The 27,463-nt window shown below is 41.8% G+C and overlaps 1 protein-coding gene across 3 annotated transcripts in view; it reads right to left on the bottom strand.

The window, feature by feature from the left end:
* Positions 1–27,463, bottom strand: part of RIC8B (RIC8 guanine nucleotide exchange factor B) — a 115,386-nt gene that overhangs the window by 34,141 nt on the left and 53,782 nt on the right. For 2 of the 3 annotated variants that reach the window (XM_054719447.1, XM_054719449.1), the window contains exons 5-7: positions 18,499–18,724; positions 17,652–17,747; positions 9,670–9,814 (exon numbers count right to left, since the gene is read on the bottom strand). In XM_054719447.1, coding sequence (XP_054575422.1) covers positions 9,670–9,814; positions 17,652–17,747; positions 18,499–18,724 — 467 coding nt within the window. The remainder of the gene's footprint in view (positions 1–9,669; positions 9,815–17,651; positions 17,748–18,498; positions 18,725–27,463) is intronic. The other variant, XM_054719448.1, reaches the window with a different exon arrangement.

Here is a 27,463-nt window from a genome sequence, read left to right as displayed (position 1 = left end):
CCTTGAACTAGTTTCTTTTCTGTGTATACCAAGGCAGTGCCCCTTTCTCTGTCCTCTTCTGTAAAGACTTTCTGACTTTCTCCACACCACCCAACCATTCTCTCTTCCAGGTCACAGAACCTGACACATTCCCCTCTTCTGGTGCTTACCATAGTGCATTGAAATTATTCCTTTTAATGTAGAAATCCACAGGACAAGGTACAGGGGGTGCAACAGTAGGTTTACAGTTGTTCATATGGAAAATAACAGTTTAATACAAGAATAAACTGTTTTGTGTATTCACAACTATAAACCTACTTTTGCCCACCACAGTAAATTCATAGAGAGCACAAATGTTTGTTCTTTCGTTAAACCCTGGGGCACCTACTATCTGTAAGGTACATTGTTAATACTAGGGATCCAAAGATGAAAAAGACATGATCTTTGACCTAAAGAAACTAATGTCCAGAATGAAAGTTCAACACATAAAAAAGTTACAACATAGCAAACGTGGAAAGTATTAAAAACAGAGAAAAGTAAAAATTATACAAGGCAGAGAATGATTGAATCTGCCTTGAATGATCAGAAATGTCTTTACAGAGATAATGCTTAACACACTTCAAGGATAAACAAAGTTCACTATGCTAACAAAGACAGGGAAAGGTATTCTATGCAAAAGGAACAGCATCTGCCAAGTCATGCAGATATGCCAAGAAATGGTGAGTATAATCAGGAAAGAATGAAGAACTTCGTACAATTAAGAATACACTACGAATGTAGGCATGGAGGGAAATTTTGGATTTTACCATGATGACAAGGAATCATTAAAACTTTTACAAGGAGGAATGATACAATTATACTTGTATTTTTAAAACAACCCCTCTGTTAGCCATGTGGAAGACAAATAGAAGAAAATCTGACCAGATAGAGATGACTACTTTAATAGTTTATTAAGTGATACTTAGATTTGGGAATGCCCAGCAAATAGGCTGAAGCAGAAGTCAAGGGAGTGATCACTTCAGGGGCCAGAAGAGAACTCTAAAGAACAGTGGCAATAAAATGTGGACAAAGATAGGAGTTAGCAAATGAGACTGAAAAGAAGAGACAGAAATCCAGGAGTGTGTGGTAGCACAGAAACAGAGTGGTCAATAGTGTCAACTGTTAATGAGAGAGGCAACAAAGATAAAGACCAAAAAATACCTGCTGTGTAATTTGTTAGTTAACTTGTGACCTGACTGAGCATTTTCAATGGACTCTGGGGAGGAATGGCAGGGGAAGCCTGACTGGCAGCAAGGCGAAGCCTGAGTGGGCAGTAAGGTACTGAAAAGAAAAGCAGGTGAATTTTTCAAGATGCTGAGACGTGAAGATGAATATAGGTTGAGGAAAATACAGGGAGAGTTAAAAACAAACAAAAGAATAGAGGGTAAGAACGGACGGAGCAAGCCTTCTGAGAAGACAGGAAAAGAAAAGACCAATAGGAAAGGAGGACTGCTTGGCTCTGAGATAAAGAGACACCTATTCCTCTGAGAGAGGAAGGAGACAAAAGTAAGTTTATACTAGTAAAGGTGAGGGATTTCAAGCCTTATTTATCTCTGCAATTCAGCCCCTACCACAATGCCTAGCACATACTGGGAAGTAATGAGTATGTTAAAAGGGGGAAAACCTCACCAAGGCAGGGAGTTTTAAAAAAATATTTTCTCTTATTAAACCATGTTAGGTCTAACTTTAGGCCCCTTCAGAAAGCATATAATTTGCAGAGCAGGTAATAAAAGTTTAGTTTTGTCAGGGCTCCACAAAACAAGTGCGTAGCATGAGCACAGGTTAACTGGCGGGCCACTCTCAGCTGGAGATTCAGGTTAGCTGGCACAGATGGGTATTGAAGATACTTGGATTGTTCTTTCCGTGCCAAGTCTTCCATAAAATGTTGCCCTTTGTATTTCATCCTATTTCAGTTTTCTTTCTTAATCCAGTCTCTGTGTTTATAACGCAGTTTGACAGCTGCCTGTAGTCTCTACTTAGTGGTCTGACTTTTGAGCCTGGATCACAGTACCTTCACTTTCAAGCAGCTTTGAATATCCTTAAAGAGGGAGGTCAGCCACTGTGATAAATTATTTAACATTTATTTCATTTCGATATAGTCTGTCTCCAAACACAACCCAAATTCCAAAATCTGATGACTTTTATAAGTTGAATGTGGACTACAAACTTTTTTTTTGCACCAGGATTTTAAAATTGGAATTAGTTGACAAATTTAAAAAACTGAGAGATTTTATGTAAAATTCAGAGTCCTGGCCTCTCTTGGAAAATCTATAAGGTTCGATAATACTGACTACATTTTCCTCCATGGTAATAATCAGTGGGAGCTAAACAGCAGCAATGTCCTCTTTCTAATTGCCCCCTGCTCACCCCTTTGTCCTCAGTCCCAATGCACTATCTCCCCAACAATGAGCTAAGTGTCAGTTTTCGTTTATCATCTTGAGTCCACTCCATTTGACTTACTTTTATTACCAGCCTGGCACTTATAGGCATTTGTGTTATAACCCTTGATAAGAAAGTAAATAATATGAAGAGGGCAGAGACCTTATTTATCTTGTATACATACCTCTGTATTCTCAAGGTCTAGCTCAAAAAATATTTGTTAAATAAATTTTTATTCCAGAAGAATAAATCTACTAAACTTAAAATCAAATTAGAAGGAAAAGCAGAGGAAAATATATGGATTGTTAGAGGTCAAATGAAAAAGATACAATTTTCCTAATATGGATTGGTTTGGGTCCCAAAGTTAGGACTATGAAACACAAATGTTGGGTCCAAGGGGGAATGAAGTGAACCATTTCAAATGAAAAACAATGAAAAAATCCCTTTATAAATGCATATACTATTATTCGCTATGACAGTCACTAAGTCAGAAATAAGGTGACTATATTTAGATATGTAATTTATGTTCTTAGATATGTAATTATAGAAGAAATAAACTTTATTTTCCCTCATTTAATAACTTTTTTAGAAGTAACAAAAGAAATGCATGCTCATTTTAGGAAAAAAATTACAAAGCAGAGAACTAAAAAGCAAGTTAACAGTCATCCTACTACTGAGAGATAACAATGGATATTTTGGTGTATATTTTGATACACCTTTTTTAATGAATAGATACGTGTGTGTGTGTGTGTGTGTGAGTGTGTGTGTGTATAATTATACTTTAAAAAACAACAAATTTCTGGTTTCAGAAAAATTTATTCAATTCAGCCAGTATTTGAAAATTATGTGCAAGGCACTACACCTGTCACTTAATTCCAAAATGCTATATTAATTTTTTCAAAGTCTGAAAGAACTGAATTGTTTAAAAGAGCTGATGTTAAATAACTAGTCTATGACAATAGTTGAAGATAATTATTATGCGAGAAAATATGGAATGATAATACTCAAATTTGGGCTTCAGTTGAAGGCAACTAGGTAACCTTCAATAAGTTATTGAAAGGCTCTCAAATGCAAGGATGCCTCCTTTATGACATTGAAATAATAATAATATTTATCTTAGAGGGGCCTTACGAGAATTATGGGAGTATGGCATAGGACATTCGGCACAAGATACCTCAACACAGTTGCTATTGTCATTGTTATGATATTGATCAGATTATGTTGGTAATATACCATCTTAATAGGAACTGAAGTGGTTGGATCAATCAGTCAGAAATGAAGTTTAAGAATTCAATGGATACAACTCAATAGAAAAAAAACAAATACAGTTGACCATTGAACAATATAGGTTTGAACTGTGTGTGTGTGTCCATTTGTATGTGGATTTTTTTCAATAATTATGTACAACACTATAAATATATTTTTTCTTCCTTATTACTTTACCTTTTTTCCTTTAGCTTACTTTATAAAGTATATGTTAATTGACTGTTTATGTTTCTGTCAACAGTAAGTTATTAGTAGTTAAGTTTTTGGGGAGTCAAAGTTTTCAACTGTGTGTGGGATCGGCATCCCTAAACCTTCTTGTTGTTCACGGGTTAACTGTAGTTCAATTATAAGTGGGCAAAGGACCTGAATAAGCATTGTCTCAAGGAAGACAGCAGCACATGAAAAGGTGCACAACATCCCTAATTATCAGGGAAATACATATCAAAACCACAATGACAGATCACCTCACACCTGTTAGAATGGCTTTTATAAAAAAGATAGAGGACTGATGCATGAAATCCGTGCACGGAGGGTGGAGAGTGTGTCCCTCAGCCCAGACTGCACCCTCTCCAATCTGAGACATACCTCTCACAATCCAGGACCACTGACTCCCAACTGCTCGCCTGCCTGCCTGCCTGATTGCCCCTAACTACTTCTGCCTGCCAGCCTGATCACACCCTAACCACTCCCCTGCCAGCCTGATTGATGCCTGACTGTTCCCCTGACAGCCCGATTGCCCCTAATTGCCCTCCCCTGCAGGCCTGCTCACCCCTAACTGCCCTCCCCTGCAGGCCTGGTCCCCCCCAACTGCCCTCCCCTGCAGCCCTGGACCCCCCCAACTGCTCTCCCCTGCAGGCCTGGTCACCCCTAACTTCCCTCCCCTGCAGGCTTGATCGCCCCCAACTGCCTTCCCTTGCAGGCCTGGTCCCTCCCAACTGCCCTCCCCTGCTGGCCTGATTGTCCACAACTGCCCTCCCTTGAAGACCTGGTCCCTCCCCTGCTTGCCGTCTTGTGGTGGCCATCTTGTGTCCACATGGGGACAGGATCTTTGACCACATAGGGGCAGCCAGCTTTTGTGTTGCAGTGACGGTCAATTTGCATATTACTCTTTTATTAGATAGGATAGAGGCCTGGTGCATGGGCGGGGGGCCAGCTGGTTTGCCCTGAAGGGTGTCCTGGATCAGGGTGGGGGTTGCCTTGGGGTGTGGGGTGGCCTGGTGAGGGGCCTGTGGTGGTTTGCAGGCTGGCCACGCCACCCCCGGCGACCCAAGCAGAGGCCCTGGTATCTGGGATTTATTTATCTTCTATAATTGAAACTTTGTAGCCCTGAGTGGAGGCCAGGCAGGCCAGGAAGTTTGGCTTCCTCCATTGCCGGGGAAACCGAAGCCTCCTGCTTACTCTGTGGCCACAGCCATTTTTGTTGGGATTTATTTATCTTCTATAATTGAAACTTTGTAGCCTTGAGTGGAGTCCACGGCTGGCCAGGATGTGCGGGAAGCTTGGCTTCCTCCATTGCCGGGGAAACCCAAGCCTCCTGCTCGCTACGTGGCTGCAGCCATCTTGGTTGGGTTAATTTGCATACTCACTCCTGATTAGCTGGTGGGCGTGGCTTGTGGGTGTAGCGGAGGCACGGTCAATTTGCATATTACTCTTTTATTAGATAGGACAAGAAATGATAAGTGTTGCAAGGATGTGGTGAAAAGGGATTCCTTGTACACTGTTGGTGTAAATGTAAGCTGGTGCAGCCACTATGGAAGACAGTATAAAGGTTTCTCAAAAAATTAAAAATAGAACTACTATAGGATCTAACAATACTACTGGGTATATTTCCAAAGGAATGAAATCAGTATCCCTGAGAGATATGTGCATTTCCATGTTTGTTGCAGCATTATATACAACTAGTGGCCCAGTGTGTGAATTCGTGCACCTTGAAAGGAACTGTGGGTCGCGAGACTGAAGTGGGCACAGGGACAGGTCTCGGCCCATCCTCTGCACCCCCGCCTGGCCCCTCCTGCTGCCGCTGCTCCTGCCATAGCCTCACCCATGTGCTGATGGCGCTGGCCCTGTTCACACCCGCTGATGGTGTGGAGCGACTGGGGCCAGCACCAGCAGCGGGTGCAAGCGGGGCCGGCGCCATCAGCAGGTGCGAGCAGGGGCTGCTGCCCTGATCGCCCCTTAGGAGCAAGGGGAGATGGAGAAGCCCTGAGGGGCGATCAGGGCCAGCAGCCCCTGCTCGCACCTGTTGATGGCACTGAGTGATTGGGGCCCTGACGCTGATAGCATGTGTGAGGGCTAGGCAGGACTATGGTGCGTGGAACCAAAGAATTTTCAGTAACTACCAGAGGCTTGCCCTGATGATAATGACTGGTGCCCCGCTTTGGTCTGGCACCCCTGCTAATCTACTCCACCATCCGACCACGGCCAATGCCCGCCAAGTTCTGTGCGCACCCCCTGGTGATCAGTGTACGTCATAGCAACCGGTTGTTCTGCCATTCAGTCTATTTGCATATTAGGGTTTTATATATATATAGACAACCAAGATATGGAAATGAGTTAAGTGTCTATCGATAGCTGAATGGATAAAGGAGATGTGGTAAATATATATCTTTACTAATAAAGAGCTAATATGCTAATGGTCGGGACACTGTAATGCGTAATGACTGGACCATTAGCATATTAGCTCCTATAAGCAGGAGGCTGCCTGCATGCACCGTGGGGTATTGCTCCAGAGATGGGGCAGAAGTGGGGAGGCGCCAGGAGAAGGCAGGACCATCCCGTGTCAGGGAGGGCTGGGGTGAGAGCTTGAAGCGCCTCCCTCACCAGTCTTTTACCACCCACCACTCGCACTCAGAGCGCCCCACTGCCCTCCTGCCAGGGGAAGGAGCACAGCATAGCAAGCAAGAGGCTTCCATGCTCTCCTCTGGTACCATGACGGGGCAGAGCCGCCCCGTTGCTCTGGAGATGGGGCAGAAGCGGGGAGGCGCCCGGAGAAGGCGGGACCAGCCCAAGGCGACTCAGGTGGAGCTTAAAGCGGCCAAAGAAGGCCAGATGGGTCGGGGGCTGGACCAGGTGCGCTAGAGCTCTGTGTGGAGAGGTTTGGGTGTCAAGGCAGGGTGGTGGGTGGGTGACCAGGGCTACACAATTTCACATGCTGGGCTCCTAGTCCTATCTAATAATAGAGTAATATGTAAATTACCATCACTCCGCTACGCCCACGATTGGGCGGCGGGAGGCTGGGGGGCGGGACTCGGGTGGCCTATCCGGCCATTGAGAGGCACGGATCCGCTGCCACTGAGTGGGGCTACCCCGCTGTTGAGAGGTGCAGGGGGCGGGTCTCCCGCCCCCTGTGCCTCTCAACAACCAGATCCGCGGCCTCTGAGGGGGCCTGCCATGGACACCCAGCTGCGCCTCTCAACGGCAGGGTAGCCAGGTGTCCGCGGCAGTCCCCCTCAGCGGCCGTTGAGAGGCGCAGGGGGCAGGAGTCCTGCCCCCTGCGCCTCTCAACAGCAGGGTAGCCCCCCTCAGCGGCCGTGGACCATCAAAAGTGGGGGAGCTGGGTGCCTGTCTGCTCTGGCACCAGGCCTTTCAGAAGCCTCCGCCGAGCCGGAGGCTTCTGAAAGGCCTGGTGCACCAGCGGACAGGCACCCAGCTCCACCGTGAAAAGCGAAAGCGTGTAGGGGACCCTACATGTGCATGATTCAATCATGCACTGGGCCTCTAGTATGTATATAAAATGTAATATTATTTAGCCTTGACAACAGAGGAAATCCTGCTATTTGTGATAACATGAGTAAACCTAGAGAACTTTATGTGAAGTGAATAAACCACATACTGTATGATCTCATTTATATCTGAAATCTTAAAAAACAAACCAACAGCCCTGGCCAGTGTGGCTCAGTTGGTTGGAGCATTGTCCCGTGCACTGCAAGGTCTTGGGTTCACTTCCCAGCCAGGGCACATACCTAGGTTTTGGGTTCGGTCCAGGTGGGGGAACATGCAGGAGGCAACTGATCTATGTCTGTCTGTCTCTCCACCTACCTCCCTCTCTAAACTCAATAAAAAATAAATAAAGAGCAAATATATTTAAAAAACAAAAACAAAACATGCACATAAACAAACAACACATAGAGCCAGAGTACAATGGTGCTTACCAGGGGGTTGGGTAGAGGTTAAGGGAAATAGGGAAATGCTGGTCAAAGAGCATAAGCCTCTAGTTATAGCATGAGTAAGTTCTGGGGACCTAATGTACAGTATGGTGACCATAATTAATAGTTATTGTACACTTGAAATGTGCTAAGAGAGTAAATTTTAAGGTCCTCACCACACACACACACACACACACACACACACACACACACACGGTAACTATGTGAGGTAGTAGGTGTATTAAACTGACTGTAGTAGTCATTTCACAATGAACATGTATATCAAATCATTGTGCTGTGTACTTCAAATATATATAATTTTATCTGTTAATTATACCTTGATAAAGCTAGAATAAAGAAAAAAAAGAATTCAACTGACTTAAGATTTTGAGAGGAGTGAAGTTTGCTACCTCCAAATTATCTATCTCAAAAAACTGAGGTACTATAAAAGAGTGGAAAATAAAATCTGCTTAGATGGGACTTTTTCACTAGTACATTTATAAACCAGGAGATGAAGAAACAAGAATATCAGAATAATAGTCAAAGTACCTTATTTGGAGAACTTGCCTTTTGCAGAGCAAACAACCCATACAATTTTAGGAAACACCTTTTAGATGTATCTCAAAAGACAATCACTTTATATATACTTATAAAATAGTAATTATTACATTGTAGTGTAGTTATTTTAAAACTAGAGGCCTGGTGCACAGATTCATCCAGGGCGTGTCCAGCCCATCTCACCCAGTCCCGATTGGGGAGGCTGGCTGGGAGGGACCATGGGAGGTTGGTCAGCCAGGGAGGGACTGCGGAAGGGCTCCAGGGTGTGTCCTGTCTGGCCCGTCTCGCCCAGTCCCGATCGGTCGGACTCCAGCAGCAAGCTAACTTACCGGTTGGAGCTTCTGCCCACTGGTGGTCAGTGCATGTCATAGTGACTGGTCGAACAGTCAAGCAGTTGCAAACTTAGCATATTAGGCTTTTATTATACAGGATTTCTCTCTACTTCTATCTTACCCTGTTTCAAGGCTAAAGGTTGTACCTTATGCCCTTTTGTACTTCTATATACTACAGCAATTTTCAACCTTTTTCATCTCATGGCACACATAATTACTAAAATTCTATAGCACACCAAAAAATCTATTTTTTGACGATATGACAGATTCATTCACAGCAGATGGCTATTGTTGTGCTGGCTGTTGTAATTATTTTAACCCTTTGCACTCGCTTGCTTTTTTCTCGATTCCTTTATTCTAATGCGAACCATGTCGAGTCACACTCGACATCTGAGTGCAAAAGGTTAATGGACAATCTAAGGGAAAAGAAGTCAGTGCCCCTGACTAAATAGTCAGGTATTGCATGTTTTAAAAATTCTTGTGTGCCATGGCACATTGGTTGAAAATCACTGATTTAGTCTATTATGTAGCTTACATTCTAGAACAATTTATTGACTAAAAAGTTAGTGAAGAAGTATATAATTTCAGTTCCAAAGAAAATTAAAAAGAGAAACTAATTCAGGCCTTTGTCTGGTATCAAAATTGCAGCACCTAAATTAGTTAAGCAGATTTTTTCATAATGGATCCAGGTCATGCCTGGCTCATCAAGATTAAGAAGTCTGGATTAAGGATACAGAAGGCAGAGTGTAAATGTGAGTGTGCTTGGAAGTGTATCTGCACGTCTCAATGAATTCAGAAGCATATAGAAAATGTTTTAAAATTATTACATTTAATATCTCCTTAGGCCTCTAATAGAACAGATGGAGAGGTAACCTCTGAAGAGTGGAATGATATGGCCAGTATTATCAGAATAATTTTGCAAACTCCCTCAGAAAAATAACCAAGTAGAGGGCAAAGAGAATTTAACCTACCTCTCTCCTTGCAAAGGACGAAAAGGAATTCAGCAGCAATTTGTTTGACTCCAAGGTCAACATGTGTCATGAGGCGCACCAGCTTATTTCTCACAGTTGAGCCAACTTCAGGTCGATTTGTCACATCCCGCAGCGGTGGTAAAACCTGATGGCACAAATTCAAAAACCATCATCAATCGTGGGTACTAGAGCAAGAAAGGATGACACCATGAAACTGGTCAGTCTTGTACTGACTACTGAACCCAGTTTTGTAAGCATGAAAAAAGCATTTAAAAAATAAATAGGTTTGTTTCCAAATAAAATAAAACTAAGCAGCAATAATAACAAGCCTCAAATAAGTTCATGCCTGTACTGAAATTTTGTTTGAAGAGAAACATCTCTTCACTGTACCAGCATGATATACTCAAATCTATTTCTGAGCTTTATTCATCACAGCACCTGGGACGCTTCTGCTTGCCTGTATCAAAATCCATTTTAAAGTCTGGGTCAAGTTTCTCTTTCTTCCATGAGGCTTCCTTATTACCCTGACTCATATAGATTTTTCCTTTCTTTTAATTCCTGCAGCATTTTCTGTTCACTAGAAAAAAAATCTGTACTTATGCTTTTAATTGTTTTATTTTATAGCAAAAGGCTACTAATTATTACTTCTTATATGCTAGTTGCTGAAATTGATGATACATATACTAGAGACCCGGTACATGAAAATTCATGTATTGGAGAGGGGGGTCCCTCAGCCTGGCCTGCCCCCTCTCACAGTCTGGGAGCCCTCAGGGGCGAGAGGCAACCCAGCGATCAGGGGAAGGAATGCCCGCATCACACGTCTGCTGCTGCCACTGCCGGCAGCACAAGCCTCGGCTGGCCCTGGTACCTGAGCCTTGGGCAGCCCTAGGCGGCTGGGCAGCTGCCATATGAGGCTTGCCTGCACCTTGGGCCGGCCCTGGGCGGCTGGGCTGAGGGGACTGGGGATCTCCGGGGGCAGGCACATGGAGTGGCCAGACCCGCCTGGGGTTGGACTTGGCTGTGCTGCATACCTGCTGCCCCAGGGGGGCTGAGGGGACTGGGCACCGCCATCTTGTGGCTGTGGGCACCACAATCTTTGAGGGCGTGGTAATCAATTAGCATATTCCCTCCTTATTGGCTGTGGGCACCTCCATCTTTGAGGGCATGGTAGTCAATTAGCATATTCCCTTCTTATTGGCTGTGGGCGCCACCATCTTTATGATGGTGTGATGGTCAATTTGCATATTCCTTCTTTATTAGATAGGATATTCTCTATAATCAATCCTCACCATGAACCCTATTTTATAGACTGAGCCTCAGAAGGCTTACATAACTTGCTTGGTTTGTCTGTTCATTTGCTCATTCTGTCATCCATCCACCTATCCAGACTCCTCCTCTTCTGGTTCATCTCTTATCTCACTGGTTGCTTTATCTCAGTCCTTCTATTGATTCTCTTCTCTTCTGTTTTCTGAGTGTTGTAATATTCAAAGATTGAGTTCTTGGGCAACATTTCTTCACTATTTTCACAATAGATCATTCTATTAATGATCTCACCCAGTTTTATGGCATTATTAGAGGCCCGATGCACGAAATTCATGCAAGAGTAGGCCTTCCTTCCCCTGGCTGCCGACACCGGCTTCCCTCTGGCACCCAGGACCCAGGCTTCCTTCAAGCACCTGGGACCCGGGCTTCCCTTGCAGCCTCGGCTTCGTCTGGGAGGTCGTCTGGTAGGACATCCAGTCTATTATAGATACTAGAGGCCCGGTGCACGAAAATTCATGCACTGGGGGGGTCGCTCAGCCTGGCCTGCCCACTCTCACAGTCTGGAAGCCTTCAGGGAATGGCCTACTGACGGCTTAGGCCCTCTACGGGAGGCGACTGGGCTAATCAGGGGAAGGTGCCACCCCCATCACCCCACCACTGCTGCTGCCTCTGGCCTCCCTCTGCAGGAGGTGATCGGGTCAGTCAGGGGAAGGTGCACCGCCCCCATTACCCCGCTGCTGCTGCCACTGCGGCCTTGCAGCTGCCGCGGCTTTGTCTGGAAGGACGTCCGGAAGACATCCAGTCTAATTAGCATATTACCCTTTTATTAGTATAGATGGTCTCTACATCCTGATAACTCCCTAAATTACGTCTCCATCTTGATTCCTTCCCAGGCCTCCAGACTTTTATAGGCCTCTCAAATTGAGCATGTCCTAAACAGAACTCTTAATGCTCCCAGCAAAGCCATTTCTTCTAAAGGTTTCTATTGTAGTGAATGGCAAGCCATTCTTCTGTTTGGTACAAAAACCTTGGAAATATCCTGACTCTTCTCTTTCACACCCACATCAAATCCATCAGCAAATTATTTCTACCCTACCTTCAAATATATCTACAATCCAACCACTTCTCACTCCCTTGTCCAGTATTACCAAATCCAAGCTATCAATACTTCTCATCTGGACTACTGCCACAGCTTTCTAAGTGGTCCCGGCTTCTACCCTGGTTCTTCTACGATTTATTCTCTACATAGAAACAAGGATGATTCTTTGAAAGTCAGATCATGTCACTCCTCTTCTCAAAGTCCTCCAGTTCTCATGGCTTCTCATCTCACTCTTCGTATAAGACAGGGTTCTTACAACTCCTTTAGGCTTCACATATTCCAGCTTCCCGTTACTTTCCTGACTTGTTTGCTATTACTTTCTTACACTGCTACAGCCACACAAACCTCCATGGAACTCCTTAAACACACCAAGCACTTTCCTGCTTCATAGTCTTTGCATTTGCTGCTCTCTCTGCCCAGAAACTCTTTTTCTAGAAACCTACATGGCTTATTCCCTCACTTCTTCAGGTCTCTGTTAAATTGTCAGTTATATGAAGACATTTCTTGACCATCTACATAATTAGCCTTTAGCCTTCTCTTTTTTACCACCCCCAACTTTAATTTTCCTCATAGCATTTATCACCACCTGACATTTTATATCTCTACTAGAGGCCTGGTGCACGAAATTCGTGCATGGAGGGGGGTTGTCCCTCAGCCCAGCCTGTACCCTCTCCAATCTGGGACCCCTCGAGGGCAGTCAGACATCCCTCTCACAATCCAGGACTGCTGGCTCCCAACTGCTTGCCTACCTGCCTTCCTGATTGCCCCTAACCGCTTCTGCCTGCCAGCCTGATCACCCCCTAACCACTCCGCTGCCAGCCTGTTTGCCCCCAACTTCCCTCCTCTGCTGGCCTGGTCACTCCTAACTGCCCTCTCCTGCAGGGTTGATCACCTCCAACTGCCCTCCCTTGCAGGCCTGGTCCTTCTCAACTGCCCTCCCTTGCAGGCCGGGTGCCTCCCAACTGCCCTCTCCTGCTGGCCATCTTGTGGTAGCCATCTTGTGTCCACATGGGGGACAGGATCTTTGACCACATGGGGGCAGCTATATTGTGTGTTGCAGTGATGATCAATCTGCATAGTACTCTTTTATTAGATAGGATAGAGGCCTGGTACAGGGGTGGGGGCCAGCTGGTTTGCCCTGAAGGGTGTCCCTGATCAGGGTGGAGTTCCCTTGGAGCGTGGGGCGGCCTGAGTGAGAGGCCTGTGGTGGTTTGCAGGCCGGCCACGCCCCCTGGCAACCCAAGTGGAGGCCCTGATATCTGGAATTTATTTTCCTTCTACAATTGAAACTTTGTAGCCTGGAGTGGAGCCAAGCCTGGGGCTCCCTCCGTGGCCGGCAGCCATTTGTGTTGGGGTTATAATTGAAACTTTGTTGCCTTAAGCGGGTGGGCCCGGCAAGGGTGTGCGGAAAGCTTTGCTTCCCCTGTTGCCGGGAGCAACCCTGGCCTGCTCTCTCAAGCTCCATTCTGACGTCATTTCTGTTTGAATTTGTTTACCTTCTATAATTGAAGCTTTGTAGCTTGAGTGGAGGCTTAGGCCTGGCAAGGGCAGGCAGAAAGCTTGGCTTCCTCTGTTACCTAGGAAACCTTGCTCTCTGTGGCTGTAGCCATCTTGATTGGGTTAATTTGCATACTCACTCTGATTGGATGGTGGGTGTGGCTTGTGGGTGTGTTGGAGGTATGGTCAATTTGCATATTTGTCTATTATTAGGTAGGATTTCTTTACTGTCTGTCTTCTATAAATTAGGCACTATGCTAACAAATGAGGATAGATACAAAGTCAAATACTAATTTACTGTGCCAGACCCTTTATGTGTATATTATTTTATTTAGTCCATTCAACTTATTTCCTTCCTTCCCTCACTCTCTATATTAAATGCCTACCATGTATCAAGAGGTACCAGAGGCATTGGAGATACAACAGTAAATAAAAGTGGAAATTAAGTTTCAGAAAATTAAGTAGTCTACCCAAAAGGTTTACAGAATGCATATTTTAATATCTCTGGAAGAGTAGAGCACAAGGCTCTTTGTGCACTATAGCCACAAAGTAATTGCACAATAAATTCTCATTTGATTCAGCCAACCATACTAAGTTTACCTCCTATTTGTAGAAGACTGAGAAATGTAACAAGTGATTTCTTGTAATATGTGCCTATAGTTCCAGAGTACAGAATCCTATATAATAAAGAGGTAATATGCAAATTAACCCTCATGCCCTCACAAGATGGTTGACTACAACGAGGTCGGCAGGGGGGTTAGTGAGGGATGACCAAATGACCGAACAGCAGGCTGTGTGGGTCGACCAGGCCGGCAGGGCGGTTAGTGAGGGACAACCAAACAACCAAACAGCAGGATGTGTGGGGCGACCAGGTAGACACGGGGGTTAGTGAGGAACAACCAAATGACTGAACAGCAGGCTGTGTGGGGCAACCAGGCCAGTGTGGGGGGGGCAGTTAGGGATGACCAGGCCGGCAGAGGGTGGCATCTGGGGGTGACCAGGCTAGCGGGGGGGGGGGGGGGTGCAGTAAGGGTGACCAGGCCGGCAGCGGGGGGCATTTAGGAGCGACCTGGCCAGCAGGGAGGGGGCAGTTGGGGGTGACCTGGCTGGCAGGCAGGTGAGTGATTAGGAGTCAGTGGTCCAGGATTGTGAGAAAGATGTCTGACTGCCAGTTTAGGCTCGATCCCTGGGATTTAGGCCCAATCCCTGGGATTGGGCCTAAACCGGCAGTCGGACATCCCCCAAGGGGTCCTGGATTGGAGAGGGTGCAGGCTGCGCTGAGGGGACGCCTCCTCCTGTGCACGAATTTTGTGCACTGGGCCTCTAGTCTATTAATAAAAATTATCACACAAAAAATTTGTTAGCTATATTTTGGGCTTCTTAAAACAAGTTTAAGTGAAATTTTGTTGTTTTTATTGTTTATATAGGGCTCGCAGACAAACTCCATTGGTATGGACCCTTTCTATTATCTCCCAAATACTACCCTCCAATACTTTTTCTTTTCTTTCTTTCTTTTCTTTTTTTTTTTTTTTTTACAAATCTTGTCCAGCTTCTCTTTCAAACCCACAGCAGCCTCATCTCTTCTATATGCCTCTCCAGACAAACCCAACCTGGATCAGTAATTTTCTACCATCTGTAACTGTTCTCTTTCTACCTGCCCAAATACAGAATACTCAAGACCAATTTCCTTTGGGTATGCATGAGTGGGATTTAATCAGGTAGTAACTGTAGGGCATAATAATTAATTAGGCCTGGTCCCATTTACAATATTGTCAAAGTTAATCATCTGTTCCTTTAAGTTATACCTTTCTTGAACATCATAGACTATAGTCCATCCTCCTTAGAAGGAAAAGTGGATTTTTGCATTGTGCCTTGTGTCTTTAGTTATCTTTTACTGTCATGTCTCATCTCTTTATCTACACTGTGCTGTTTCTTTGAGAACAAGAGGTGGGCCTCATAATCTTTTGAATATACATGTGTGACCCAAGGCCTTCATATAAAGAAGCTGTTTAACAAATAGGTTTTTTGGGCTGTCTTGGTTATAGATAGCAAAATCTAAATAGCTTAGTCATAACTGGATCTCCTATGTGAAAAAGCTGAAATGTATGGAAGTGAAATAATTTTCATTTATCCTTCTTCATCAAGTCATGGTAGAATGTCTTACCATAGTCCAAGTTGGAAATGACCTTAATCCATTAGTTAACTAGTTTATTTTGCTTAAGTGATTATTCATGCTTTCATGATACCTCTCCCTTACTCCAATACACTGCAAATCCCTCAAAGATAGACTCTCTACTTTCTGATCTCTCCTCATCAGCAATAACTATTAATGTACTCTATACATAGTAAAAGTGCTTACTAAATCTTTACGATAAACATAGAGGGAGGAAATCAACATGGTATATTTATTAGGAGAAATCCTATATGGCAATAAATGAACAAGTAAGTGACTGGTGGTACCATGTACTAGAATGTGTAAAGAAAGAGAAGAAACAGGATGGAAAATCAGGAGATTAGTTTGGGATATGTTAAACTTAAGATATTTACTGTACTTCCAATGGGAGGAGATGAGTAGGCAGTTTGTTATTTAAGTCTAGAGCTTAGGGGATAGGTCAGGGCTGGAGATAGCAATTTGGGAGTCATCAGTATTTAGATGATTTTCAAAATCATGACTGCTGAATGAGATCAAAGATGAGTAAAAAGAAAAGACACAGTATAGAAAACTCTTCTGAGGAACACTGCATAAAGAGCAGAGAAATGGGGAGGCAGCTTGAGAAGTGGGATTAAGGGAGGGTTTCTTTTGCTGTTATAATAGAAGATGTATTTGTATGCAGACAGAAATGATTGAGTACATTAAAAAATATTAATGTAAGAAGAAAGAGAGGAACTACATGCAGGATCAAAGAAGGTGAAAAGGTGAGAGGGAAAGAGATCCAGGATAAAAGTGCAGAGGCTGGCCACAGAAGAAAGCAGGGACAATTCAACCATGTGACAGAGGGGAAGACAAAAGATACAGTGGTACAGATGAAGTGATGGAAAGATTTCTTTTTTAAAAATATTATTTTTATTGGTTTTAGAGAAGAATGGAGAGGGGGAGAGAGATCGAAACAGCAATAATGAGGGAGAATCATTGATCAGCTGCCTCCTGCATGCCCTTTACTGGGGATCGAGCCCGCAACCAGGACATATGCCCTGACTGGGAACTGAACCATGACTTCCTGGTTCATAGGTCGACACTCAACCTCTGAGCCACACCTGCCAGGTAAAAAGATGATTTCTTACTATGATCTCTAACTCCTAACATCCTACTTCAAACCTTCATCATCAGTTCTCTTTGGGCCAGTATCCTCACATCTACTCACACTCTTCTAGTCTATCCTACATACAGTAGCCAGTGTTATCTTTAAATATAAATGAGGTCACATCATTCCCTTACTCCAAATAGTCCAATGCTTTCCCATTTCACTTCAAGAGAATGAAAGGTCCTATACACTCTTATGTTATTTAGTTCTTGTTTACCTCTTTTACTTTGTCCATTACTCTTCCCCTTTCCCCTTGCACACTTATCTAGTTTTCTTGCTTTTCCTTAAGCATTCCAAAGCATCATCTCCTCTTAGGGACTTTGAATTTGTTCTCTCTGGTACATTCTTCTTCCAGAATATTTTCAGAGATCCTTTTCTTACTTATCAAGTTTCTGCTCAAATTTTATTTCCTCGGGGAGGCCTTCCCTCATTCCCCTAAGTCTTCCCTTCCCCTGCTGTACCTATTTTCAGAACACTTATCACTACTTGCCATTATATTATATATTTATTTGTTTACTTTTTGTCCCCCCACTATAAGGTAAACCCCACATGTCAAAGACCTTATTTGTATTTCAATGCTTAGAACAATGCTTAGAGCACAGCATATAATAGATTTCAATGAATATTTGTTGAATAAATGATAAAAAATACACAGGATCACTTATTTCAGTATTAGGAAGATTTCAAAGATTAATACAAACTTTTCTGAGTTTCTGACCTTGTGAAAAAAAATTATGAGAGAATTCAACTCATTAATTCTATGTTTAAAAAAACACTCACAGAAAATTAACTTTAAGTTGTTATGTGCATTAAGCAGTTACCTGATCTTTGAGATACTTTCTGATGTTTCGATGGGCTCGGGAGCATTCTGTTAATAAGCTGAGAACTGGAGTTAGGCCCTCTCTATAGCTGCTTCCCTAGAAAAAAAAAGCCATACATGCTACATTAGTGTACTTACTAATAGTGTTACTTTCCTCCATATAACTGAGCATGTTATAATACTCCTTTTTGAGGGGGGAACATTTTATGCTACCGAATCTTTAAAAAAATTATTTTCTTAACGATATTTCCATTTCATCAGTTGGCTTTATGTTTACTAAGGATTACTTCTATCCTTCCTGAATTTTGCTACTTTTTGTAGGATCCTCACTGGCTTAATCAATGAGCTTAAGTGAGGCAAAGGCTTTGATGACCCACGCAAACTACCTTGCTGCCTTTCAATATAGTTACCTGACAAAGCAAGTGATAGATGAGAGAAAATAAGCAACTCACAACAAATGGAAAGGTGGTGATTTTTCTTTTAAGGATGTCTTTTAGATAGTATAGAATGCATTTATCATTAAGTTTTTTTGGGAGGTGATAATTTTTATTTCTAGGATTTACAAAACACCTATATAGAAAAGCAATTTTTCCTTTGTTTTCAGGCACTAGTCAAAATTTTGGTGTTGCAGCAACACAATTTTCAGCTTTAAAGAAATAAATTCACTCAGTTTCAGCGATTTATCATATATTGGAACAGAGTGCTTTCCAGAGTACAAATAATTATGCAAGGCGTCAGCTATTTTAAAAAGCTTAGATTTAAAAATCATGTCCTGCGATGTTGGTATATATGGCACATTTACATTCTTTATAAGCATTTTCCCAAGGCTTCCATTTTATCAGCCTTACCTTGTCTATTCTCTTCTCCATAAAATTGAGTAAAACGTGAATGGCCTCCATATTCATACCATTGTATACCATGGTCTTGTTTTTCAAAACTGTTTCTTTCTCAGCTGTTTTGTCACTGGGCAGTTCATCTAGAGTCGTTGCCTCGTGGGTTTCTTCATGTGTTAATGGACAAATGAGAACATCCAAACAAGAGACCGGAACATTGCTTAAAAGGTTGACTGCATTGCTGAAAAGCAATTTAAAAATACAATATTTTAATTTGATTGAATAGTCCTTTAAAATGCAAACACAATAAGAAGTTCAGAAGTGACTTTTAGGAGTCAATTAAAATTTTTCTTTTTCAAAATGAACCTTTAATATTACCTGAGTTTATTAAGAGATAGAAAATAAAGAGAACTATTTCAAATACACATTAGACAAATTAGAAAGAACAGATGTTAAATGGACACACACAATCACATGATGTCATGTCACTTTCTGAAATGCTAAAATAGGAATTAGTGAGCTTTAATGCCAGTCTTCCATTTTATTATGACCAATGCTGGCTTTGCATTATTTCCTTGGGGTTTTAAATCCTTTTGTGGATACACTGGTGTTTTATTATTCCTTAGATTACAACATAAAGCATTTGAAAAGCACTGTATATAAGCAGTTTATCATGGAGGCAACAACATTAAAATCAAATATTATAAGATTAAGTTTTGTTCTTTCTAGATGTAGAAAATACAATTTTTAGATCATCCCTTTTATTTTTTTGGTAAAACAATTGCATAAAATGGGTAATGGTGCTTTTTCTTGAACTCTCATCACAGGTCTTTTTAAAAAAAGGCCAACACAGCGATTTTCTATATCGCCTAGGCCTTTCTGCTACATGTTAATGAACGCACAAGCCTGGAACGCACACCAGCAGGGGGAACTCAAACCTTGTATTTTTTGGTATTCCCTAAAAATCTGGCACTGCTGCTCAGTGTACAAGAGATTAAAATGACACTAAAAATTAAAAAATTAGACATGATCTCAATTAACATATTTTTTCCTTCACGCACGATTTAATATTCTTTCATCTAAAAGGAGAAGCAGTGTTCTGTGCTAACTGGATCTTATAAACCTGTGTCTCAGAACTTCCTGATAAACAACAATGGAAAGACAGGCATTACATTTCCTAGTGACAGAGAAGCAGATCTAAAAATAGCCACATCCTGACTAAAAATAAACTCTTGCAAATGCAATTTAAAAGTCTAACCACTTGGAAACCAAATTCAGAGCTTAATCTATCTGATGCTGTCTTAATTTAGACCACAGTAGTTCCTTTTAATTTAGACTATAGTGACACTCTCAAGAATAAAACAAAATAAACATCAAAACAGAAATAAAATACAAGGATTTTTTCCCTCTCCTTTACCCTGAAGTGTGGCTCCATTTCCCACAAAATGAGTATTTCTTTTCTTTCTTTTTATAATATGGAAAAATTCCTAAGAAATTAAAGTTTAAAAATTAGACAATGCAGAACAATGAGTGGTAATGTAAAGATATAAAAAATTTCTGAGTCAAGAACAAAAATAATTTAACAATTATTCCTATGAATGAATGGTTCCTGGTAAAATACAAGTTATTTCACTGTCCCCACTAAAAATCGACTATAACTGCTGCTGCTGCTTTGCTATTACCATTACTATTAAACAAATCACCTAATTTTGGTTATTTGTAAATAAAATGCTTTCCTCACAAACTTCCTTTAAAAATATTTTGCAAACATCTGGAGTTCCTTATCTATAGTTAAAAATGTTTTGCTTCTGACTTAAACATTTGGGAACTGTTATTAAATATCATACATTCACTAGGATTAAAATAAACAAAAGAACTCTACTTTAGAATTACTTTCTAAAACTGTACAAACCATTCTGAAATGTTAGGTTTGTTTTTTAAAAAACACATTAGGGCACTTGGCTCCAGAGTCCATCGATAGTATAATTCTCTGAATCTTCCATAGAGACCACACTGAAGTTTAAGACAATGCATTTCCTTACAAAGGAATGTTTCCCTTTAAATTCATTTAAAATAAGCAGGTTCCAGGAATTCGGTAAGTTTAAGAAACCAAATGTAGAATTTGATTCAACAAATATTTGGAGGTTTTAGGCTTTTCAAGAAAAGTCCCCATTTTCTCATTTCTTATTAAACAACTGGGTTCCCAAACAACTACAAAATTAATTTTCTGGCTCACTGTGTTTGAGCTATTCTTTTTAAGTAAGGAAGGCCAGCTTTTTGAGCTCTGTCACTTCTCTGACGGTTTTATTTGTGGTAGAAGAGTGTATGAAATTCTCCAGCTACCAGGAAGTCAGTGACTATGCACAGTTCCACACAATGGTGTTTGCATTCCTACTCCAGGGGGTAGAAATACTGTGTATATTACTCTCCCCTTTTCAGCTTCCTAGAGATCATTAATCACTGGGACATGACATCCTCCCACTCATGCTCCCAGCCCCCTCCTGATATGCAGATTTAAAAGCAAGGACTATTCAGAGATCCTTAATGCCCTGATTAAAGCCTTGTTAGTTGTATGTATGAGAGGGAAGGCAATCTAAAATCCAGTCCTGTATAAATCACTGGACTAAACATAAATTTAATACCAAATGACATTAAGGAGTATGATAACAGTACATGTAGACCTACAGCTGTTAAATCTTCCTGGTCAAATGTGTGTTCTTTATGTTTGGGGCTCACATATCTTTATCATGGCTGGAAAATCTACTCAAGTGAACCTTAAGATCTCCCAAAGATTTTCAGGTGTAAATATCTAAGTTTACTTTAATCTAACTCAATTCAGTAATTATTTATTAATTACTTGTGCTAGGCATTGCTTCAGGCAGGCATTATGAAGAAAACAGAGACAAATCCCTGCTCCTATTGGAGCTTATTTTTCAGCATGGAGAGAACAGTCAAGTAAACAAAACAGGTAAGTTAACTGAACAGAAGGCGATTAAGTGGTCTGGGAGGGAAAACCCAGGAGGGTAAGATAGCCCAGGATAAAGGGTTATAACGGTTAGGGCAGACTTCACAGAGATGGAAAGATTTAAAGGAAGTTAGGGAGTCAGCCATGAGCCCTCTGGGAAAGAGCTTTCCAGGAAGAAGAAAGAGCAAGAGCAAAGGCCCCAGGACAGGAGCAGTGGCATGTCTGAATTGCAAAGAAGTTGGTGTGGTTGAACCACCAGGCACAGAAGCGGAGGAGTAGGACAGAAGATCATACAGATAACAGGGGGTCAGACTGGTCTTGCAGGCTTTTATAACTTTAGTTTTTATTCTGAGTGTAGTGGGGAGCCACTGCAGGGTTTGCACTGTGATATACTCTAACTTATGTTCAAAGGGCCACTCTGGCTCCTGCATTGAGAACAGGAGGTAGGTCATCAAAGCTGAGGAGGACCAGTTAGGGTGTTACATAGTAAGTCAGGTGAGTGCACAGGGGGATAACAGTGAAGTGGTCAGATTGGGATACATTTTGAATAAATTCCTGATAAGCTAATGCAGAGTATAAGAATCCAAGGTTCTACTTTAGCAAGTGGAAAGCTGGAGTTACCATAAATTGAAATGGGAAACACCATAGGAGAAGCAGCTTTTTAGGGGAAGGTTAAGAGTTTAATTTTGAATATGTTAAGTTTGGGATGTCTACTAGACTTCCTAGTGGATATTAGTAGGAAGTTAATTATAAGAGTCAAGGTCAGGGAGAGAGATCTGGATTAGAGATATAAACTGAGGAGTCATTAGCATGTAGATCAAGCATGTCAAACTCGCGGCCCACAACAAGTATTTTTGCAGCCCAGACAATATAACGGTATGTAAGAAATGTTTTAATAAAAATTTTATGATTTAATTTTTACAATATCCTGTTATATATAATTTTTAATAATGAACTACAAAGTTCGTTAATGACTGATTACTATAATCGTGTTGCATTCAATTCCCTTACGCACCTTACGTGCAGGCACACCATTTCTCTTCACTAATACTAGCAGCAAATATTTTAGCAGCCAATTGCCACATCATTAGTCTTGGACTGACTTGTTTTGGTGTGCGCAATAGGAAATAATTCGCTTTCGGAGAACAAGAAAAATAGGCTTATTTGCGTTACGCTTATTAATTTGTGCAGTTATTCAGTGTCTGGTAAGTTAATGTTCAAGAAAAATATTAATTTTTAATAAAGTGTTCTATTATTTTATGTTAACAATAAATAACTCATTTATTTCAGCCCTTTGTATTCAGCATATCTCTATCGAAATAAACCTCCGTTTCTATGAAAATGTAAACTTTTGTTTTTTTTTGTGGCCCACATAAACTTTTAAACCTTGTTTATTTGGCCCGTGTTAGCCTTTGAGTTTGACATGCTTGATGTAGATGGTATTTACAAAAAAAAGATTGGATTGGATCAGTAAGGGAGTGTAGATTGAAAGAAAAACACACACAAATAAAAACAACAAAACCTTATGAGGACTGAGCCTGGGGCACTCTATCATCCAGAGGCTGAGTAGCAGAGGAAGAAATTACAACTAGTGAGGTAGGAGGAAAACCAAGATAGTATGGCATCCTGGAAAAAAGTATATAAGACTGGAGTCACCTGAGACAAATGATGGACAGTAAGAAGATAACTGAGAAATGTCTACTGGATTTAGCAATAAAGAAGTCACCAGTGACCTCAGTAATAGCCATTCTGGTGCAATAGTGGAACTAAAGTCTGAGCAGATTGGATTCAAGAGATGATAACAGAAGATTCAACTGGTACCTGGAGGAATTTTTTGCAAAGGTCAAGAGAAGACTGGAGCAGGCACAGATAGAGAAGGCTCAAGAAAACTTGGATAATTATGGCTAGAAAAACCCCTGAATACTGCTCTCAGCAAAGCGTACCTTTTAAACCCACAGTAACCTGGTCATTATTCTCTATTTCTTTTTTTATTTTTAATTTTTTTTTTCATCTTCTAAATAAATCTTTATTGTTCAGATTATTACAGGTGTTCTTCTTTTTTCCCCCCATAGCTCCACTCCACCTAGTTCCCACCCCACCCTCTGCCCTTACCCCCCCTCTCCCCAATGTCCTCATCCATAGGTGTACGATTTTTGTCCAGTCTCTTCCTGCACCCCTCACACCGTTTCCCCGCCCCCCTGAGAATTGTCAGTCCACTCCCTTTCTATGCCCCTGATTCTATTATATTCACCAGTTTATTCTGTTCATCAGATTTTTTATTCACTTGATTTTTAGATTCACTTGATATATATGTATTTGTTGTTCATAATTTTTATCTTTACCTTTTCCTTCTTCTTCCTCTTCTTAAAGAATACGCTTCAGCATTTCATATAATACTGGTTTGGCAGTGATGAACTCCTTTAGCTTTTTCTTATCTGTGAAGCTCTTTATCTGACCTTCAATTCTGAATGATAGCTTTGCTGGGTAATCTTGGTTGTAGGTTCTTGCTATTCATCACTTTGAATATCTCTTGCCACTCCCTTCTGGCCTGCATAGTTTCTGTTGAGAAATCAGCTGACAATCGTATGGGTACTCCCTTGTAGGTAACTCTTTTTCTCTTGCTGCTTTTAATATTCTTTGTCTTTTGCTCTTGGCATTTTAATTATGATGTGTCTTGGTGTGGTCCTCTTTAGATTCCTTTTGTTTGGGGTTCTCTGTGCTTCCTGGACTTGTAAGTCTATTTCTTTCACCAGGTGGGGGAAGTTTTCTGTCATTATTTCTTCAAATAGGTTTTCAATATCTTGCTCTCGGACAAATATGTGATACCTTAATCAATAAAGAAATTAATTTAAAAAAATATCTTGCTCTCTCTCTTCTTCTGGCACCCCCATAATTCAGATGTTGGTACGCTTGAAGTTGTCCCAGAAGCTCCTTACACTATCTTCATATTTTTGGATTCTTTTTTCTTTTTGCTTTTCCAGTTGGGTGTTTTTTGCTTCTTCGTATTTCAAATCTTTGACTTGATTCTTGCGATCCTCTAGTCTGCTGTTGGATCTCTGTATATTATTCTTTATTTCAGTCAGTGTATTTTTAATTTCTAGTTGATCCTTTTTCATATCTTCGAGGGTCTCACTAAATTTATCAGCGGTTTCTAGATGATTCTTGAAAAACCTTTTAACTGTGGTTTTGAACTCTATATCCAGTAGTTTGCTTTCCTCCATTTCTGTCATTTGTGACCTGCTTCTTTGTCTCCGCATTTTGGCTGTTTCCCTGAGTTGATAGAGTGGTTTTGTGTGCTAGGTGTCCTATAGGGCCCAGTGGCTCAGCCTCCCCAATCACCTGAGATGGACCCTCTTAGTGCACCCCTTTGTGGGCTGTGTGCACAGTCTTGTTGTAGTTAAGCCTTGATTGTTGTTGGTATCCTGGGAGGAATTGACCTCCAGGCCAATTGGCTGTGAGGGTCAGCTGTGTCTACGATGGGAGAACTTCTGTGCTGGAGACACCCTTATGGGGCAAGACTTGCTTCAGTGGGGCTTTGGTGCTCACTGAATCTACCCCTTGAGTGTGTCCCTTATGGATCTGAGGAGTTGTAATCTGGATGGTCCCACTCTGACCACTGGGTACACTGGCTCTTGGACAAAGAGGTGCAAATTTAGCCTCTGCCTGAGGCCACCCAGCAGGAGCTGAGGAGAGATCTGCAGATTCCTCTTATTTGTTTGGGTTTGGAGGTGCCCAGATGAGGCCCAGCTGTGAAGCAATGCAAGCTGCTGTGGGGCCTTGGGCCTTCTTTTGGAAGTTCTGGGGCTCTCTGACCCAGATGCAGTTTGTTAGGTAATTTTAGATTGCAATGGGCCAGGCCATTCATATGCAAGAGCCTCTGCACACAGCTTGGGTGGGGCGGGGTCTCAGGGAATCAACAGGGTGGAGCAAACAGCTATGGCTGATCCTCAGCCCTGCCCTAAGAGGCCCCTGGGTCTCAGTGTCCCATGGTAATCGCTGCAAGCACCTCTAAGAGAAAGCTGCCCACGAGTTCCACCCAAAGCGAGACAGTCGTTTCTCCCCATATGAGTCTGGGTCCCCAGAGTCTCATCTGGAACTGGAGTTCAGAGCAGTCGGGAGCTTGTGTCTCCCTCCTGATTGAAAAAGACAACTGTGTCCTCAGTTGCCAGCCCTTTCTGCGCGTGTGCCTCCATACCTCTGCACTTTACTTCTGCATCTCCTCTGAGTCTCCGTGTGCTTTTCTCTTCCCTTCTAGTTTTAGAATTTTCACTTAGCCAGCCTTCCTGTGGTTCTGGATGATGTCTGTTTTGTCTTTTAGTTGTAGTTTTAAAGTGGTTGTGCGAGGCAGCAATTTCAGGTGTTTACCTATGCCGCCATCTTGGTTTCTCCTCTATTTCTTTATTTGTCTATGATTTCTCCAGCCGAGAACATTCTCATTCCTTAAGACTAGCTCAAACCTCACTTCATCCTCAACAAATATTTTCTATGCCTTTTGCTAGGTGCTAAATATAGAAAAATAAATAAAATATACTCATTTTCCTAAGAGAAGGCAGCATAACAATTTGTAGAGCAATGGGCTGAATTCTAGGTTGCTCTTAGTAAAAGTGTGCCTTGCACAAATCACACGACCTCTTCTAGGCCTTGGTGTCCGTATCTCTAACGTAAAGGGAAATAAATTTATTCCACTAGGTTGATGTGAGGAGTAAATGAAGAAAGGCATGTAAAGCACTCTGCTTAGAACATAGTAAATGGCATCTATTAAGGAGCTTTTGAATAGTAGAGATATTGCACTATAGGAGGGAACAGCAACATCTAGAAGAAAGAGAATATATGGTATTTGTGGGAAACAGAAAACAGGTCCCTATGTCTAAGGCAAAGGACAAGGCCTTAAATGAGGGGCCTTAGTAGAAAGCAAGAGCAGAAAAGTGTATGTGTGAAGTGGGGTGGGGAGATTATCAAGGGGACTGCTAAGATGAGATATGGGTTACTGATTACCTTATATCAGAATTGTGCTGGCAAAGGAGTCGATGCAACTGCAGATCATTAATAAGTGCATAGTGACAAAAGAAATTTGCTCTTTTTGTTTGTTTAATTGTAAAGACAGAGGTGGGCCATGAGAATATTCTAAGCAGAGATTTGCTTTTTGAAAAACAACTCTGTGTGCAGTGAAGAGGATGAACCACGCTGACTGGTTAGGTAAAACTTTCCCACAGGACTTAGCAGCCTGAGTTTAGAAGTGGAGAAAGAAGGTGGTCTGACGGGTCTGGGCTTGAAGCGTAGCAGATTGAAATGATGAACCAATGTTTTAGAATAGAGAGGGAAGAAAGTAAACCTATACAGGGGATACAGGAGAAAAAGGAATCACCAGGGAACCAGAGGCCTGGATGAGGATGGAGAACAGGTACAGTATGAATGAGGAAGAGTTCCCTCATCACACTAGACCATAGTGAATTTCTCCTTTGAATTCTATTAGCAATTACTATTGGGATAATTAATTTACTGAGAGGCTACTCAAAACTATCTTATGATATCTCTTCTATTCTTGTCTTGAACTGTTATTTAATTTTTCATAATATTTATGTCTTGTCTCCCCATTTAGACTCTATTTTCCTTCAGATATGCAATGTGGAGTCAAGTCCTTCAAGGATCAGCTATGTGGTTCAGAAAATACCTGTTCACCTAGGTAACTGTTATTCAAAGTGAAAATCAGGTGAAATAACTAAGAATTTTAATGCTATCAACAACAAAAATAAACCCTCTTTCCCTGATCTTTCCAAAGTAAACTCTCCTTTTTTGTTCAAGCGTGACACAATAATAATAAAAAAACAATTGCCCCCCCCCCTTTTTTTTTTGAGAGAGAGAGAGAGAGAAAGTTAGAGAGAGAGAAACCAATCGATTGCTTCCCACACTCACTCCAACCGGGGATCAAATCTGCAACCTGGGTACGTACCCTGACTGGGAATCGACCCCACCATCTTCTGGTATACAGGACAGCGCTCAACCAACTGAGCCACA

Source organism: Eptesicus fuscus, chromosome 7 (assembly GCF_027574615.1).
Source record: "Eptesicus fuscus isolate TK198812 chromosome 7, DD_ASM_mEF_20220401, whole genome shotgun sequence".
NCBI classification, from domain to species: Eukaryota; Metazoa; Chordata; class Mammalia; order Chiroptera; family Vespertilionidae; genus Eptesicus; species Eptesicus fuscus.
This window is presented reverse-complemented; position numbering and strand designations above follow the sequence as displayed.